Source organism: Corvus brachyrhynchos, unplaced genomic scaffold (genome assembly GCF_000691975.1).
Source record: "Corvus brachyrhynchos isolate BGI_N302 unplaced genomic scaffold, ASM69197v1 scaffold43, whole genome shotgun sequence".
NCBI lineage: Eukaryota > Metazoa > Chordata > Aves > Passeriformes > Corvidae > Corvus > Corvus brachyrhynchos.
Window position 1 is genome coordinate 2,881,376 of NW_008237353.1, and position 19,021 is coordinate 2,900,396.

General features: G+C 37.4%; 1 protein-coding gene across 1 annotated transcript; it reads left to right on the forward strand.

Annotated features, from left to right (window-relative positions):
* Positions 1-253: 253 nt before the first annotated feature.
* RNF182 (ring finger protein 182) lies at positions 254-15,727 on the forward strand. The gene is made up of 4 exons (XM_008630902.2): positions 254-3,228; positions 6,803-6,968; positions 9,000-9,080; positions 14,552-15,727. The coding sequence occupies exon 4, from the start codon at positions 14,765-14,767 to the stop codon at positions 15,500-15,502; it is 738 nt and encodes a 245-aa protein (XP_008629124.1). The 5' UTR covers positions 254-3,228; positions 6,803-6,968; positions 9,000-9,080; positions 14,552-14,764; the 3' UTR covers positions 15,503-15,727.
* The last annotated feature ends 3,294 nt before the right edge of the window (positions 15,728-19,021 follow it).

Sequence of the window (19,021 nt, forward strand, 5' to 3'; positions counted from 1 at the left end):
TTACCCTTAGTAGAATTCTCTGTTAAATGAACTGAGCCATTTGTTATTGGTGGTCTGACAAATCAAGGAGTAAATGTACAACTAAATAAAACAGCTTTCTCCTGAACTTTGCTATTTCACTGCAGCTATTTTACTGGTATTTTCAGTATCAAAATGAGTGCTACATTTTGACCCCAAATACTTCTGTGTTCTATCATTCTATTACTATTTATCCCAGTCATTCTCATGTGTGTGGTGGGCAACAGCAGGTATGTTTCATTTTTCCATTTCTTTTCATATTCAGATTACTACCAAGTTTTCATATCATCTATTCTTGTATAGATGATATGAACACAACATTTTCCTCACCTCCCACCTCTGTCTGTGCCTTAATACTTTCTTAATTTGATTCCTGTCACTTGCAACGTACGCCTTGTAACCTACACTTTCCTAGCTGACTTGACACTTCCATTGCTTCCCTTCCCCTTACCTAACCCCCCTGTACCTTTTTTGGCCATCTTCCTAAAGTGTATAATTCTGCATCCTTGAAATCCCCCACAAATTCACCTCATGTAGCAAACTTGGTTTTATTCCACTCAGTCCTTCTCCCCCTGTACATGCTTTCTGCTGTGTTTCCTTAGCATGCCATTTTAGAAGGCTTTTTCCTAAATTTTGTTCACTTGCACTTAGCCCTGTCTGTCCACTCCATACATGAAAGTCTTCCAGATTCATCATACTGCTGTTCTCTTTTCTCTGATTCACTCTCCTCTGTAAGGATCCCAAAACTCTCAGGTAACAATCTTTTAAATTGTGTTCTGTGATCTGTTGCGCTCAGGCAACAGCAGTAACACAATGGAATTGAGCCCAGTGGCTTCGCACAAGTATCAGCAAGAGTAAGACTTACTTTGGAGTGCTTAAAAAAGATAGTGAGCATTTACTTTGAAGGTCCTTTTTTGCTCCATTTAGATCTTGTGCTTAATGACGTGGTTATTAAGGTGTTGCTGTAAGATGCCTTATAGTCTTTAACGACAATTATAGTGTGTAGTGCTTTAGTTTGTTTCTCTTGAGTAGCTAAGCTAAAATCTTACTATGTGAAATGGTTAAGGATTGCTATGGACTGTGAGTGGGATCTCAAGTTCTTTCTTAACCACCGGTGTAATAAGCCAGTGGTTCCACCTGGTATGTTCACAGAAGATGAGACACATCTGAGGCTGCAGTGTCTCATTTGGATGTGATGCTGAGTGTGTGTGAGTGTATCAAATACTTCATTCACATAATGTTCGATCAGTAAGTCCTTCAGACTTGATATCCTGCCAATGGGGCTGCCACAATTCATGTATTCATAAACAGTGTCCTTGAGATCTTGTCTGCTCCTTTCTGCACAACCCAGTGTATTAAAAGAACTTTATCTTTTTGGGGAAGGGAACAGTATCCTGTGGTTTTTATGAATGACTAGATGCCATCATAGTTGTTTACTCATGATGTTCCCTGGTTGGAGTTATATATTATGAAGTACAGTTGTTTCCAAGATTTAATAATGTGACAATTAAATTTATTTTCTTTTTCAGTAGCAGAGCCAAGGAGAAATTAATCATTGTTTGTGTCAGTTTTCTAGTCAATTCAGTATGACTTTTGCCTTAGATGGGATTACAGATTTAGGAATTGAATAAATGAGGCAGTAACAAATGTTAGAAATGTCAAAAAGGTATCTATTCTATGAAACAGCAATCAAGAAAAGCATACAGTAGTAGCTTAATTCTACCAGCTTTCTCCCTGTTACCCAAATAAATAATTTTGCCTGAGAAAGGCCTGCATGTGCATCCTAAGAAAATGTTTGCATCCAAGATTTAATTCCTGCTGTCATTTTACAAGCTAAACTCAGTGACAAGTTTTGACAAACAAATCCCTCAAGTAAAATTTTTATTAACACATCTTTAGAGCTACAGGCTACCAAAAGGAAAGCAACAGGAAGACAACGTTTTTTTCTCAAAGGGATTTTTAAGACAAGCCAATGTGATTTGTTGACATATTTGTAAGCGTTGCCTCTTGTTTGATTGAATCACTCTTGATTTACACAAGAGGATCTTTGTCTAATGAATTATCAATATGCCGTGTTGCCATTTTTCTTATCAAAAGACTTGTGACCACTCTGACCAAAAAGGAGACAATGCTTTTATTGCTCTACTGTACCAAAAAATGCATCTCTGAAAATGCTGTGCAGAGCTTTTGATTGTATGCAATTCAGTGGGAAAGCTAGTGATTTGGGCACAGACAGCATGATACACTATCACCTTTTGCTGTGGACAAGGAATGCTTCACTAATAAGGCAAAGTGGGCACTAGGGCTGTCTAGTGAATCTACTTAACATAAAATTCACCACTGAAGCCGTTGCTTCTCCCTCAATCCGCATCTGTCTTGTGATCTGTTCATATAGCAGTGTTCTGTGAAGCCCGCTCAGAAACAGGAGTGTCTCGGGAGGAAAATCATGAAAATTCAAGTTTCTCAAGCCTTCTACTACAAGTCTTGTCACTTCAAACACACAAGGTGTTTATGGGTATGAAGAATCTTTGGAAGGCATCTGTATGGAGGAACACTGACAGACATTGTGTGAATAGCAACATTTGCATAAAGTTTTTAGTAAGCAGAGTTGAAAGTCTCCATTTTCCATGGTTACTGATCTTCAGATACGCAGTTCAAACAGACATATCTGAGAATGAAAGGTACAACTTTTGCTGTCTTTTAGGGTATCTCCAATCACATTTTGAAATGCAGTCTTCTGTAACTTAACACTCTACAGTGATGACTTAGAGATAGGCAAGATATATTGGCACAGGTTGTAGACAAAGCTCAGCATATTAGCACAGGATGATAGAGTGGGAAATAGTACATAAGGCTGGCTGATTCTCCTACAAGCCAGATTAACTTAGCTCATCTAGAACTACATGTTATTATAGCTAGGTTGGTTCCAGTACAAATCCAGCTCAGTTATATCAACACTGCACTGCAGTTTAAAGTGTAGATGTACTCACTCTTGCAAAATGTATCCACCACAATTACTGAGAAATGCCCCTCGGGGTGCACTTTCTCTGGGCGCACTTTCTGAAAGAATCCTCCAGAAGCAGAGAAGGACAAATATGAGCTCAGAAGCTCTCAAGTAATATTGCAATCATTTGACTCTGGAGCAGAATTGGATTTTAATCAATTTCACAGAGCGTTCTTTCTGTCAAGAAACCAAGCCCAAGGAAAAAGGTATGTTTTAACTTGCTGCAAATTGTGTGGTTGGTGTTTACAGAGATGTGAAAAAGTCAGATTCACAGTGGATGCTCTCTTTTGCACCGATAATTAGTGCAATAGTTGTTAACTTTCATAAACTTTGGTTTAGTAGGCTAACAAACAGCAGTATGCTATCCTGGTGCTTCAAACATGTTGCTTTCCATGAAAAGGTAATAGCATAAATAAAGGCTAATACTTCTTAGCTTTCAAATAGAAAGTAAATCTATATAGGGTTTTTTTCCTAGATCTTCAGTCTTTGCAGATATATGAATTCAGCACACTGGAAGTGAAGAATAGTGAAATATGTGTTATCTCCTAATGTCTAGTTGATCAGTTCACTTCCTAGCTCATCTTTCTATTATAACTTTTTGGAAAAGAGACTTACGCAGTGGAACATTCAGGAGCCTTATATTCTCTTGCTTAAGTGAAAGCAGAGCAGAGGAGATTCATTATTTAAAATAGTATAAAGAAAACTGTCATTTAAAACATCTGGTATTTTGAAGTGTTCCTGGTTATGTTTCTGTTCTAGCAAAAAAATCTTTTCTTAGTTAGTGGAAGACAAGAAATTGTTTTTGATTTCCTACTTTAGTCCATAAGCCTTAGCCAGACTGCTCATTTGTGATATTGTATAGAAAACCTGATATCCTTGGGAATACTCACTGAAGAGCTGCTGTGCTGATGTTGGGATTTTTATTACACTAAATGAAATTCAGGACCTGTTAGTGTTCTATTTTCTAGTTTTTCTAGTCTTGTAGTACATGTTGCAAAACACTTGAACTAAAATCCCCATTGATTATTACCAGTTAACAAAATACCAGTACCTGGTCTCTGTTATTAATTTATACTAAACTAAATTTACAGGTTAATAGGGAGGTGTAATAGCTCTCTATGGACTGTGTTGCTTTTTAAACCTTTAGAATTCCATTTCATGTACTTACTTTCTCTCTGTTTCATGTGTTGGTTGGGGTATTTTTCTTTTTAATTAGTTTAATATACAAGCTGTGTTTCTGAATATGCCTTGATTACTTCCAAAATTTCTGAAGCAATGCTTTCCTCTCATGCATTTTGTATTTTGAATATGCCCAACTAGCAGACTTCAAACATGTTCATTTCATTTAACCTTTCAACCATTGTAGTTGCAAATGACATCAAAATGCTGTAGCTCTGCTCAAAGAAAAGACAGTTTCATACCCTTCATTGAGTTTGTGAGACTTAACCAGTGTAACTCTTTTGAATAATGGAAAATTTTGTAAAGTCCAGGTTGCCCTTGTCCCAGAATAGAATTATGTAGTTCTTTCTGAAACACATTTCCTAAGTGCAGATTTTCTGATTTTTTGCAGGTTCATATTGATCCGATTTAGACCTGATTGGATTATCTGCCACTGTGGCAATATATTTCTATCAGAAACACATGGGAGGGAGATACACTGCATTCTTAACTGGATTCTGATACATCCTATGAATAAATTGCAGCTTCATCTGCTCCTCTTATCCAGTCTGAAGGGCACTGTATATAGTCTCAGCCCATAAGGATTCTGCCCTTTGCTTGAAATATTACATCTAGTAGCACTTCAGCTCTTTCACTGACAGTTCAGAATGGGTAAAAAAATACCACATTTCACTGCTAAATAACATGTTAAAGCTGAGAAATTTCTATCAGTCCCCCCGAAGTTTAAGTGCTTTATAAGCATTAATCTGTGTTAAGCAAACAGCAGAACACTGCAGTGATTCTGACATTGGTGGTGTAGCAATTTATGGAGCTCTCACAGTCCCAGATCATCCCCAGTAGCTACAAAGATACTTCCAGACTAATATTTAAAGCTGCTCTTGTTTCACATGATTCCTGTATTCCTTAAAGGAATGGAATAAAAGCTCTGCATATCATTTGACACAAATTAATTTCACTCCTTCCATCCACTTTTTCAATGCCTGCAATTTTATTTCGCGTACCTGCATCTAAAATGATGGGTGTGCGTGCAGTAACTGTTCTTTCCATGTTGTGTATAAATCAGGCCAAATGGAATTTTTCTACAAATCTTTTTATAAGAGGACAGTACATGTTGCTGTCAAAGTTAATATCTCCTCATTGACACTGGTCTGTTAGGATTCTTCATTTCCCATGAATGCAGTTGAAGACATACAACTTTACTGCATGTCAACCAGATCTACTAATATTGTATTTTTTATAGCATCTGAGGGATTTGTGTTTGCTCTTTTTAAAATACATCAATAAGATTTTTTAAAAAATTTTCTTAGTTACATTCACATTCTGGTGATGATAATGATGTTATAATAATAAATATAATAATGTTGATTGAGGAGGGATTATATGCCAGTTTTGCTGTATTGCTAAAATAAAAATAATCTTTATCCCAGAAGTAACTAGTTTTAGATGCGTGCTTTAGGGGAACTAAATGAAATATTAAAATTACACTTTACTGAATCCAGGTTAGAGTGTTATTTCCTCAGACCCCTCACTTTCCAAGCTATTGGGACTATATGCAGCATCAGCTAGATCAGACTTTAGTTGCCAGTGTTTCAAAAAGGAGATGATGATGGAAGACTAGGTCTGAAAAAGTTTTTTGTAAGTGGAAATCTGTATTGGATTTGGATTATTTTGATGTAGATTTTTCAAACATTCTGTGACTGAAGCAGCTGCAATTGTTTTTTACCATTTCTTTTCTGTACAGGATAAGATACAAATTCTGAGCAGTAGTTAAAGCAGAAAAACTTGTTACCAAATTCATGTAAAGAATACATAAAACCCAGCATCAGTACTGCCCTGTATAATGCCCACCCTTTTTATTTCCTGTTTGCACTATCAACATAAAATAGGCAGTATAGTAGAATCTTTATATATAGTCATATCCTCAAAAATGTCTGAAACAGAATGTACTAAGTTAAGCATACTAGTATTAGGTGGATTTTTCTTAATAACAGTAGAAAAAGCAAGAAGTACAGCTTAATTTCTAGCCTATTATGGGATTGTTTTCAGCTCCATTAGGACAAAGCTAATGCCACACTTACTTTCTATTAAATCTTATTTTGAAGTTTAATTGGAACTTATTATAATGCATTAAAATGTCTCCCCTGTGTGAAGAGGAATTTCTCTCTGAATGATGTAATCAAGATAAATTTTCTGTAATTTTGTCTCACCTGGTCCCTCCCGAATTATATCATATAGAAAATATGCCCAAAGAGAGAGAATTCTGTTATATTTTGGGGATGTTACATTTTGAGTATGTCACTATATATCTCATATTATGAGTAATTTTTATTTTAAAAGAAGAAGTTATTTTCTTGTATTTCTGGACTTATTTTAATTACTTACATTCAAGCATATAGTAGCAAGCAGAGCAAAGATGTAAAATTCTGTGGTGCTGTCATCATGTGTTCTGAAACCTAATACAAAATCATGTTGGTTTTTAATAGTGTCTAATATAAAGATAAATGCTAGACATATCTGTAGGCCATATGATTAAATATTTATGCCTATATCAAGAAATAGTGGGAAGCTTTTTATTTATTGATAATTTTGTGTCTTTTCAAGTCATATTCTAGAATCAATGTCCTACAGTCTGTTCAACTCTCAGAAGAGCTCCTAAGGAGCATGAGCACTGAAGCAGAGAAGCAGAACTCCATCTTATTTGATAAAGCTGCCGAAAACCACCCCTACTACCAAAGAGGAGAATGTCTAACCTTTCCCTGACATAGTAGTAAGGTCATGAGTTCTATTGTGAAATATATATTAACTGGAGTAGATCGCTTACTGGTTTCAGAGTCATAAAGGAAAAGCCATTGGCAGTAAGAAAACAGTGCAAGAGAAAATGCCTGAACAGCCCAAGTAAGCAGGTTGTGAAAAAATTAAAAATAATTTTAAATGAATTAATTCTGTTTAACTAGCATATTTCCAAAATTAAATGTTACCATTTTAGATACAAATTTCAAGACATCTCTTTTTACTTATCAATTTAATCTAATTAAGCCAGTTTAAATCGAGACAGCTAATAAAAGCTCAGATCCTTTGTCCTTTATTAGTTTTATTCTTAAACATCTACAAAGCAACCCACAACCGTATGTCACATTGAGTAGTCACTTGGCATATTACTATATAAATAGCTCATCAATTCTATATGAGGGAAAATTTCTTCTTAAGAAATATTGGAAGAGGTTTTGGTTTTGCCTACAAGCCTAAATAATAAAACATTTTTTTCTACACCATAGTTGCAGGATTCATATCAATACAGTCGTGGCCTGTAGCCAGAAAGTAAGTAATTGAGAATAGTAGGGTTTCAAGAAGGGATTCACTGTTTATTCATACCATTTTCCACTACTACCTGACACATAATGTGAGTTATTGGAATAACAAAAAAGTATTGTAAATGATATTGTTAATAGGAAATTGAGTCTGATGATATTGAATATGCACATGCAAATGATGTAGAAAGTACCCTAAGAGCCAGTGCCACAACACTGAATTGAGTGAACCCTGTGTTCGATGAAAATCTCCTTGCTTACTTAACAGGATGGGGAGGAGGAATAACAAAAATAATAAAAAAAAAATTAATTGGTTTTTTTTTTTTCTTTGGTATGAAATGGCACACTAATGTTACATGACTTCTCATACTAAATAATTAGGGACCCATGAATTCCACTTCAAATATGAAAAACTGTAATTTTCTGTATTTTGCATTTTTGTGACATTATTGTAGAGGATTGAGAGAGATCAAGCAAGGACTCTAAATATCGTAATGATAACTTCCGATAAAATGCTCTTTTATATTAGTCTCAGCAGTCAATAACACACAACTGTTTGCTGTACATGCTGGGGGCGGGGTTCTCTTTCACACATAGTTATTGGAGGAATATAACCTCTTTACCTAATGCTATTGAAAACTAAGTTTTTGTGAAAAGAATGGCAGCATTTTTCATAGCAGTTTACACAGCTGACCATAAACCAAGCATGGATCAGTACATCACATTCTGTAATTCCTGTGCAAAGCCTCGCATTGATTGGAGTTGACAGGGAAATGCCCATTGTTAAAACCCATCCACTGTTTGCAGAAATGTGGCATGAAACAGGTTGAACATGTGATAGCTGCTGGCACTTTGAACGTAGTCTATTCAAATGTCAGATTAGTAAAGCAGTTTGGGGTGGGTTTTTTTTTGCATTGTGCTTAGCACAAGCTGAAAAAAAAAGTCTATACCTGCTGAGTCAGAAGGCAGCAAAGCTGCTCCAGCATGAATGCAGTGGCCCACAGGAGATGGTTGCTTTCTGGTCTGTGCTGGAGAAGAGACTGCAGTGTGTTTGGAAAAGTAGAACTGATCAAAGAGCTTCTATGACATTTGTGAAGGAAAGTATTTCAGTATGTTTTTACAGCTCTTCTTTCAGAGCATGGTTTATCTCTTTGGATGCTCTGCCTTGAGGTTGAGTTTTTTAGTGAATTACTAACATTCGTGAATATGTGGTTGCTAGAAGAGATAGCACTTCAGAGTGTTTAGCACATAATATTGAAAGAGGCTTAAAATCAACAACAGATCTGTAAAGATAACTGGATTATATTACAGAAATAATTTTAGTAAATGAGATTTACCCAATATATTTCTCTAAACAGAAGTCTCGACATATGGCTATTTCTATCCAAACTGGAGAAGTTGGACTCCTTCCTCTCTTTCAGAGAAAATAGACTGAAAATCTCCCAGCTGTATTCCTGCTCTACTAATTTTTTTTCCCTCCTTTCCACCAGTTTTTGCCCATGTGGAGAAGAATAGGCATTTCTTGTGTTCCCTGCAAGTGAACCTTTGCAAGAAGTTCTTTTTTGTGGAAAGTAAGTTTCTCTGTATTTATTTGTCTATCTATATATTTTTTCCCTTCTCTTATTTCCTAAATATGCTCAGCTTCTATTTAAAGGAAACTTTTTAAACCTTTGAAAATATCACATGTTGGGTAGGTCCGTGGATGATATCTTATGGAAGTTGCTGAGCTCATATATTCATTTTAGGTTATGTCTGAAACGTTGGCAAATTCCCTTCACAGAACAAAAAAAGTGTGGGAGATGAATGATAAAAGATTGGTTTGATGAACTGGGAAAAGATGATCTTCCATTAGGGAAGAGAGGCACAAATTTCCCATCTACTTTGCCCTGTCAGCATGACTGAGCTCCAATACTGAGAGTTTCATCTACAAGTAATTGCTTCTGGCCTCTCATAAGAACACTTCATCTACACAGTATTTGATAGATGAGTGCAAAGAAGGACCATAACATGTTGCACCACCCATTCACCTTTCTTTCCATGCCTGGGAAGAAAGCCTGCAGTTGCAGAACAGTGATTAATTCAAAACTGATCATTGGCCACTGGCCTGTTTGGGCTGATGATCCACTGCACTCTGTCTGGCCATATGTGGGGTCATACATAAGAGCTTGCAACTCATTCTGGTCCTGTGGGTCACCTCCTCTCGCCCTCAAGGGAGGGTATTCCCCCTGATTCTGGGACTGCCCTCCAGCAGTCACATGGAGAGCTGTAGTGACTGCTTGTGCTCTTCTGCCATCCGGAAGATTCCTCTCTGTCTTCAGCTTTTCTTTCTTTTTAGTAAAAGTTTCAAGTAGAGGAGTTTGTAAGGTACAGGACAGGTGGCACCAGGACAGAAAGAGAAGGAGTCAGAGCTCAAGCAGCAACAGGAATGATGGATTCATTCCTGCAGCACTTAGTCAGGACTCTTACAAAAGACAAGTCCTTGTCGTAGGATAACAGATGTGCTTGTTCTTGAATAAACTGCAGTGGATACTGTAATCATTGGACGTGTCTTGTAGTTTATATTTTGTTCAGAAAGCTGCTGTGTGCTACGTAATAGTCACAGGAATGAAACATTCTGCAATTGCATTGTGTTGATCCCCAGATCACAGATAGATTCTGTGGAAGACAGGATAGCAGAAGGACTCTAGGTTTTGTAAAAATGAATTTGTTTGTTAAATGAAAGAATTATTATCTAGGAGAGTTGTTTAGCTACGTGAACAATTGTCAGCCTGATTCTTTATTCAGTAAGAGATAAAGCTTTTCAAACAGGTCACATAGAGTGAGTTCAGGATACCAAAACATTGAATCATAGAATAATTCGTTTTAGAAAGAATCTCCAGGAAAATCCAGTTCCATTTGCTCAAAGCAGGGCTCAAGTCCAAGGCAGAGTGGCAGGGTTGTATCCAGTCAAGGATATCTGTAAGGTTGCAGATTTCACTTACATCTGTCTTGACATGTATTCAGTGTTTGAATACCTTGTGTACTATTTTTTTTTCTAATCTGTAATTGAAATTTCCGTAGTTACAACTTGTGTCTCTTGATATCAAACAAGCAGGTGAGACAAGTCTAAGTTCAGGTGAAAAACTGGACATGAGAGGCAGCTTAAAGTCATGACAAATATCAGAATTAATAAAAATACACACATAAATAAATAAAATAAAATAGACATGGGACTTCACTTTGATCTCCAGTCACTACAAATTTTTTACTTGAAGTGAAAGAGGTTAGACTCATCATGACTGCCCCTGGATTTCAAGGTCAAAAAGAACATGCAGGTTGCAGCTCAATATTTAAAATAGCCCAAATATTAATGGAGTATTGGAGCACATAATAGGGTTATACCTTCTTGTGGCATCATAAAAAAAAAGTGTCTCAAAGAGGAGGATACAACATGAACACATAGACACAATCTCTTTTTTTTTCCTACATAAAATTGTTTTTAACACTCAACAAGAAGAAGTATGTGAATTGTCACCTTTTCGGTGAGGGAGCAGGATTCAGAGGGGCAGTAGTTAACCTCTTCCTTTGTTTAATTCCTTATCCTGCTGGCTGCCAGTAAATACTCACCTGGGAAGCATGCAAAAGACCAGCTAGGAAGTCTCTGATGTAGAGAAGAATTTGCTTGAAGAAGTAGCTGGCCGTATTTCTTGAGAAATGCTTCATTTCTCAAGAAATAGGAATAATTTGAAGCCAAATTTCTTTAAAAGCCTCAGTTTCCATATATTTTTAATAAGTCTCTGATCGGAGAACTTTTTCGTGTATGTGATGTATATAATAGCAGGGCAGCATTAATTATTAATGCAATTAAACCCAAAAATGTGCCAGTTCCCAGGAGAGGAAAAAAATAAGCAGTAAAGTAGATATTGAAAAGGAAAAATTTCCATAAGAAATCAGGAAAGCAAAAAAGACAGAAGAAGCATCGAAAACCACCACAGAGCTGAGAGGGTAAAAAATGCTTGAAAAGCCTTAATAGGAACTAGTGATTAAATTTTAATTTTCAAAGGAAAAGATGTATAAATAACGAATAGGAATAAGCAGTATTCACACTAAAACACGTAAGGAGAAATCCAACATCTAAAGTTAGCCAAAGAAAAAATAATCAATGATGTTTTATTACAGATGGATTTTTTTTTTTTTGAAAGTCTGTGAAGTGAGAAAGACAATGAAAGTCACTCTTTCTTGTCCAGTACATTATATTAAAAAAAAAGTTTGAAAAAAATATTGTAGAATAGCTCATGACACAAACTACAATAGGAGGATCACTGTGCTCTGGAAATGGAGCTAATGATCTGCATTTAGCAACTGGAACATTGATAGTCCCAGAGACTTGTTATTCCTTGTATTAATGTCAAATTTTGGCACTTAAAGCGGTCAAATCAGGAAAACACATGCAGTTTGAAAACTGATTCAGGGAGAGGTTCTCCATGTCTGAAGAGAATTGGTTGGAAAGTGAGTTGGGTTTTGGGAAAACCTGGAAATACTAATTAGAAAGATAAACACTAAAATATCAAGATTTTTCTAGTTGGAAGTTTTCAGAGAAAGGCCACAATTTTCTATGAGAAACAGACACATATTTTGGGAGATTTTTGGTTATTCAGGAATCTAGTTTTATGTTGTAGGACAATGTTTACCAGCAGTACCTTATTAGTAATCCTAATTCACCTCAGGTACAGAAGATAAATGATACTCAAGATGTAAAAGTCCAAAACCATAACTTTTTTGTTTGGCATCTTAATTTTTCAGCAGTTCTTCACCTTCCCATAGGCTGGCATTTTACTTTTTTTGGTCCATTTTGTTGTTTATTTATCCTTTGGAAAGTTAGCAGCTCATGTCATTTATATCTACCTAAAAGTCATCTAGAAGATTATATTTGGGATGAAATAAAAAGAGTAGCAGAAATTAATAAGGAAGCACACAGTGTAACAAAGGATAAAGGATAAATTTTAAGTTCTGTAAAAGATGTCCTTTTTGTGTCTTAGAAGATGTCCAGCTTGTACACTTTGAAAATTGTGGCTGGTCTTATGTTTGCCTTGCCCGATGCAACATGCCACAAATATATCCACAGTACAAATAACAAAAACAACAGTAAGGCAGAGAACTTTTAGAGCACTAAAGACATAAATTGGAAGTGGCAGGAAAGGAATTACTGAAGTAATTGAATGGAAAGGGGGCCATGTCTGTAACAATTCTTAGAGAAATATGTGGGGTTTTTTCACTATGCTGTCATGTTATTTTCATTACTGCATTGTCTAATGGTTGCATCTTTGTTTTAAAATCCAGGAGGTGAGTTTTACAAATTATGTTGCTTATAGAAGTAATATATCCACCTGTCTCATATCTCTCCATCTTCTGATGGATATGCAGAAATAGAAAATACTTAAAGCACAGTAAGAACAAGAGGCCCATGAAAGTGACTTTACTGTACCTGATGGTTGGCAGATAAAATGTATTGACAGAAGGAGTACATTGCTTAAAAGAGTTGCTTCCTGCCTTGGCCTCAAAAAAAAGAACAAAAACCTGAATGCTAGGAGTGAGTAGAAACTTCCTAATGGAAATGGAAAGAAATCAAATATTTACTAAAACAAATAGTCAAAAAATAAGTTTCTTGAAATAGGCCACTTTTTCATATTCAGTGTGCCTGATACTTACTGATAATGCAAGAGGCAGCTGGACACAAGTGCTGTCTTTGCCCATCATTTGACTGTGGCAAATTCCTTGCTACTCTAGCAGTAAAGGGATGAGTCTGAAAGCCTGCAAAATGCAGTGCTGCCCTCATTTCTGTGAGCAAGCATGTGCCTGAATCTGGAAGAAGTTTTTATCTTCTGGCAGATAAGAGCTGGTTTTGTAAATGCTGGTGATTATTGATCCCCAGAGCACATACTCCTGGTTAATGTTTTGTTTATAATACATGGACTGTTTCTGAAGTCATGTTACAAAATATGACAAGACATTTGTTTAAGTGAGGCAGATGGGTCTAGTGGCAAAACCGCTGCGCAGAGTGGGAGTGCAGCAGTGCATGCATGCCACAGACCTCTCCTTAGCTGAGGTGTGAAACAGCTGTCACAGCCATGACACCCTTGAAAACCAGGGCATCTGGTGAATGCCTTTGAGAGACACATTAGCCTTCATCCCAGCAGCCACATATCGAAGGAGGCATTTGTTGCAAGCTAAAGAACACTCATTTTTGTAATTCTATGTCCAGAAGCTGGGTGGAGAAAAAGAAATTAACTGCTCCACAAACAGAAAAATTAACAAAGCCTAATCCAAATTTGACCTAGGTCCCCACATAACTCTTTGCAACAACCCTAGATCTCTTTCATACCTACTCTACTCCCCCAAACTCTTTATTTCCCCAGAGTATCACTAGCTTCCCTCAGGTTGCCTTCCTCTCTGGCTGAGCTACAGGCAGTATGCTGCCCCTTCAGAGCAGAGGTTGGGGTGTGCCATTGCCCTCCAGGATAAATGGTACTTATTTATTATAAATATCTCTCCTCTACCCAATAGCCAGTGTTCATTTCTTTTAAGAAACTTAATTATCTTCAGTACTGCGACCCTTCTGCTGATCTGTTTGAAATTGGACAGCAGGTTCACAAGTTACCAGGAAAGACCAAAAGCTCCAGGTGTCAGGTCTCATTTCCTTGGGAAACCAGAGTTTAAACAAATGGTCACAGCTCAGTGATTAGATTGCAGCTTCTGCTGAGACATTCATGGGCTGAGCCAGTCAGGGCTTCAACTCCAAGATAAATCTGTGCAGCATGATGCTAAGTTTTATCAGCATGACTGCTATATAGGCCTCATATGCCACAGGAAAAAGCTACCTTAGAGGTAGTTTTAGCAAAGGAAGCTGAGCTTATAAAAAGTAGAACTTGTGTATTTCATTTGCTAAAGCTTTCCCTCTTCCTCTCCATTTTCCTCTCTCCCTTTCCATTTTCTTTTCCCCTTCCCCTCTCCTTTCCTGTTTTTGCCTTTGCCTTCAACAGAAATTCCACTTTGGTTTTTTCAGATGGATGCCTGGCTCAGAGTAAAGGACATGCAGTGCACAATCCCTAGTAGAAGATGAAAATGTCTACTGATGATGTCTACTGATGCTTTTCAATTATGTCATCTCCTCTTTTCCTGTTTGAGATGGGTGATAGGAAAATGTTCTAAAATAAGCCTGAGTGACCTCTTCATCCCTTGACTTCTCTTTCCACAAGTCTAAAAACCATCTGAAGAAATGACCACTCAACTACCAGAGGAGTCCGTGGAGACCCAGAGCTCAGATGAGCTTGAGTGCAAGATCTGTTACAACCGCTATAACCTGCGACAGAGAAAACCAAAAGTGCTGGAGTGTTGTCACAGAGTGTGCGCCAAATGCCTTTGCAAGATCATAGACTTCGGTGATTCCCCGCAAGGAGTCATAGTGTGCCCGTTTTGCAGGTTTGAAACATGCCTGCCAGACGATGAGGTTAGTAGTCTTCCTGATGACAACAACATCCTTCTGAATTTAGCTTGTGGGGGAAAGGGGAAGAAGTGCCTACCAGACAATCCAACAGAACTGTTGCTGACTCCCAAAAGGCTGGCGTCTCTGGTTAGCCCTTCTCACACCTCTTCTAATTGCCTGGTTATAACAATCATGGAAGTACAAAGAGAAAGTCCCCAGACTCTGAACTCAACCCCTGTGGTGGAATTTTACAGGCCTACAAGTTTTGACTCTGTTGCAACTGTGTCCCACAACTGGACAGTGTGGAACTGCACATCTTTGCTCTTCCAGACCTCGATTCGGGTGCTAGTGTGGTTGCTAGGGCTGCTGTACTTTAGCTCCTTGCCTTTAGGGATTTATTTACTGGTATCCAAGAAAGTCACCCTTGGGGTTGTCTTTGTAAGCCTTGTTCCTTCGAGCCTTGTTATCCTCATGATTTATGGCTTTTGCCAGTGTGTTTGCCATGAAGTTCTAGACTGCATGTCATCTTGATAACAAATACAGTAAAATAAGATGTATTACCAGATGTGTAGCATAGTTGATTTATCCCGTTTTTGTATTCTTTGTATTCTTATTTATTCTTATTGTCCATCCCTCTAAATGGAAGCAGTGGCTGTAGCTACATGGTCCCTTTTGTTCCAACTGAATTTGACCCCACTCACCCCAAGCTTTTTTAGATCTAAGAATTGGAAATAAAAATTACCTGTTGATTTTGAAGGGCTGAGTTTTAGAAAGGGATAAAGCAAAACCTCCAAACTTGGTGCCTGTGCTGCTGCTGCTACCACTGTTCAGATGAGTAGCACTTTGCTTTGTATTGACTTGATCAAGTCAGTTCAGGCTGTAGGATTCACCCAAGAAGAAATTACTATCGCAGACACCTTCTAGATCTAAGTACTGCATCTCTTCACCCAAAGCATCTCATGCTCTGGAATATCTGTTATTTATCATCCATCATCATTTACAGCTAATTAAATCACTCTATTAGTTTTCAGATGAGTAGCACTTTGCTTTGTATTGACTTGATCAAGTCAGTTCAGGCTGTAGGATTCACCCAAGAAGAAATTACTATCGCAGACACCTTCTAGATCTAAGTACTGCATCTCTTCACCCAAAGCATCTCATGCTCTGGAATATCTGTTATTTATCATCCATCATCATTTACAGCTAATTAAATCACTCTATTAGTTAATATTTTAAGAAGAATAAAACAAATTACCAAGTTTTTTTAGTTCTTGTTATAGCAAAATACTTGTGGCAGGCAAACTTTTTTTTTGAATGTTAAAAATTTGTCTCCAGAACACTTTCCCCAATGAGAAGCCCATTTTTTCTTGCCATACACTTGCAGCTCGCTGTGAAATATTCCTGCTAATGAGTACTTCTGGGGACCCAGCCACATGTTTGCTGTTCTCCAGATGCACTTATTTCAGTGTACACACCTTAGGCATCTCTTTGAGGGTTCAGAGCTGCAGATTTCTCTAGCTATGTTCTGTTATGCTTACCCTCCCTCCCAGCATTTCTACCACCACTAATGACATTTCCATGCCACCAGCCCTCCTAACAGATTACCAACATCATGCACATGTACTCTGTGGTAGCTGTGCTGGAGAATTTGGCTTATATGACTTTAGCTCTTAAGATAGACTTTTATTCCCAACCATTAGGAAACAGATCTTCAATCACTAATACAAATTTGAGAAAAAAATCTGAAATGGTTAACTGGGGTTTTGTTTGGTTGGTTTTTTTTGGATTTGGGGTTTCATTTGTTTGTTTGTTTGTTTGTGTTCTGAGTTCACAGAGTGAGCACTGTAAGGAGATACTATGACTTTGGAAAGGTTTCTGTTTAAGGCATAGTACTTCAAAATGTTCAGTACTCTGAACTCCCCCTGTCACCACTGTGAGTTGATGGCAATCTAGATGTGGCAATTAGCATGTCTCAATTAGTGGAGCTCAGAGGAATTACTGATACTTTACCATTCCACAAATAGAACCAGGCCCTGTAAGGCTTGCTTGTTTGTTGCATGGTTTAGGCTGCTTTTGAACTACTGGGAGAGCACAAAAATAAGTAATATTTAATGTTTATATGTATAATTAGGTCTAGCAACACCACAGCTGCAAACTGGTTTTCTTGTGCACTGCAGGGTGGACTTGAGCAGTGCAAGCCTGGTTTTTGGGTCTGGCACAAGATTTAGTCATGTCAGGACAGTGTAAAAGGGAGAGGGGTTTGTTGCATGCAAATTGAATGTATGGCCTAACAATATACTCTTAGAGCAAACAGACTTTGGTAAGAATGAAAAATGACAGTGGGAAAAGCAGAGCCTGTCAAGAGGATTTGAAGTCAAGCTGGTTTAATTTTTGTAGATGGCACAGGTGGTATCTGCAGTTTTATTCCTATTGCAAGCAGAGAAAACATAGAAATGTAAAGGTCCTGCTTTTCTTGACACTTATTTTATAATAGTGCGTATATATGTGTGTGTATGTACATATAGACACATATGTAAGAAGAAAACTTACAGTGAAATTATAGTTTTCAAGTGTATGGAGTTATGGAGCTATGTATTGAATGATTAAAGGAAATGTTTCCGAGTTTTCTGTAATGACAATAATTATATCTAAAATATTTTCAGAATTCCTAGAAATTACTATTCCAAAGTAATTGTTTTTAATGTTTGTGGTAAAGCACATGTAGTTAGAAGAGGAATCATCTCCAGTCAAGGTTTGACTCATCTATGAACTCATAAATTTTAAGTAGCAATCATGTCAACAACAATCATGTCAAAAAGAAAGAAAGATAGAAACCTATGTGGTTTTGTAGAACTTCATAACTTTGGGAAAAGATGTATTTGTAGTGTTAGGGGTTTATATGTTTTAGGATTTGTTCAGTTTGTCTGGATATAGTGTCTCTAATAAAGGGCTGACTAACAGAGGAAATAGGTTTTGCAAATGTGTGATATATATGAATTACCTCTGCACAACATGCTCTACAGTGCTACCTGTTGTCTTTTCCTTTTGATTTTCAGCTGATTATCTTAGCTCCAGCACCAGGTATTTTGTACTCTGTGTTAAAACAGAGCCTAATTGTAGCAAAATTACAGTGATATTGGTTACACATCACAGCACAAATTAATACACCTGTTGTTGTACTTCTCTACTTTTCGGACTGCCAGCCCATTAAATTTATGCTGTTATTTCAGACTGTGCTGCAATACAAACCCACTCAAAGATGAAAGCGTGCAAAAGCATATTGATTGTACAGCTATCCTGCCACTCAGCCAGAGCATGCTATTGCAGCTTTGGTGTCATAAAATACCTGTATGACTTACAATATGGCCACTGAGAATTGCTGGGAGATAAATCTCAATTATTTGTGGAGAAGAATTTTTGCTGTGTGACTGAGACTAGAAGAACTTCAGATATTACTCTTTCCTTGTTTTTATTCTCTACCGTCCTTTAGACTTTGAACAGAAAATTCTTGTGTCCTCTGCAGTAGAATAGCTCTGCTGAAATCAATGTACATGGGGCTAAAATCAAGACTTGCACACTTCTCTGCCTGCTTTTCCTTCCTTTTCTCTGACTTTTTTTCTCTCCTTGGAAAGTAATGGCTCCTGGGGCTGTAAAATATTGCCTGCGCACCAAGACAATTTCCTTTCAGTGGGATTTATTCCTGCTATGCCCAGACATGACTCAACCAAGTAAAAAGTACTAGAAATTCATTTCTACAGGATTAATTTAGTCCAAATGAGATTTTTTTTGTTTTGTTTTTAATTCCTGCTTATCCTATGGATGCAGAGTGTATCCTCACCAGCTGCTCATTTATGGTATGATATCATGGTATCCCCTGAGGGCTGGGGCAGGATAATGCAGAAGCAGCTGCTGGGCACAGCATAGGAAGGATGTGCTGAGCTGGACCATCCTGTGAGCAGGACTCAGTGAGGGATGAAGCTCTGCAGGTGCCTGAGGCCAGAGCCAAAAGGGCAATTGACAAAGAGTGGGTTAACAGAGTCTGTGGGTTCT

What these genes read in the sequence shown, in the direction of transcription:
- RNF182 (XM_008630902.2), top strand. Translation starts at nt 14,765, where the DNA reads ATGACCACTCAACTACCAGAGGAGTCCGTGGAGACCCAGAGCTCAGAT.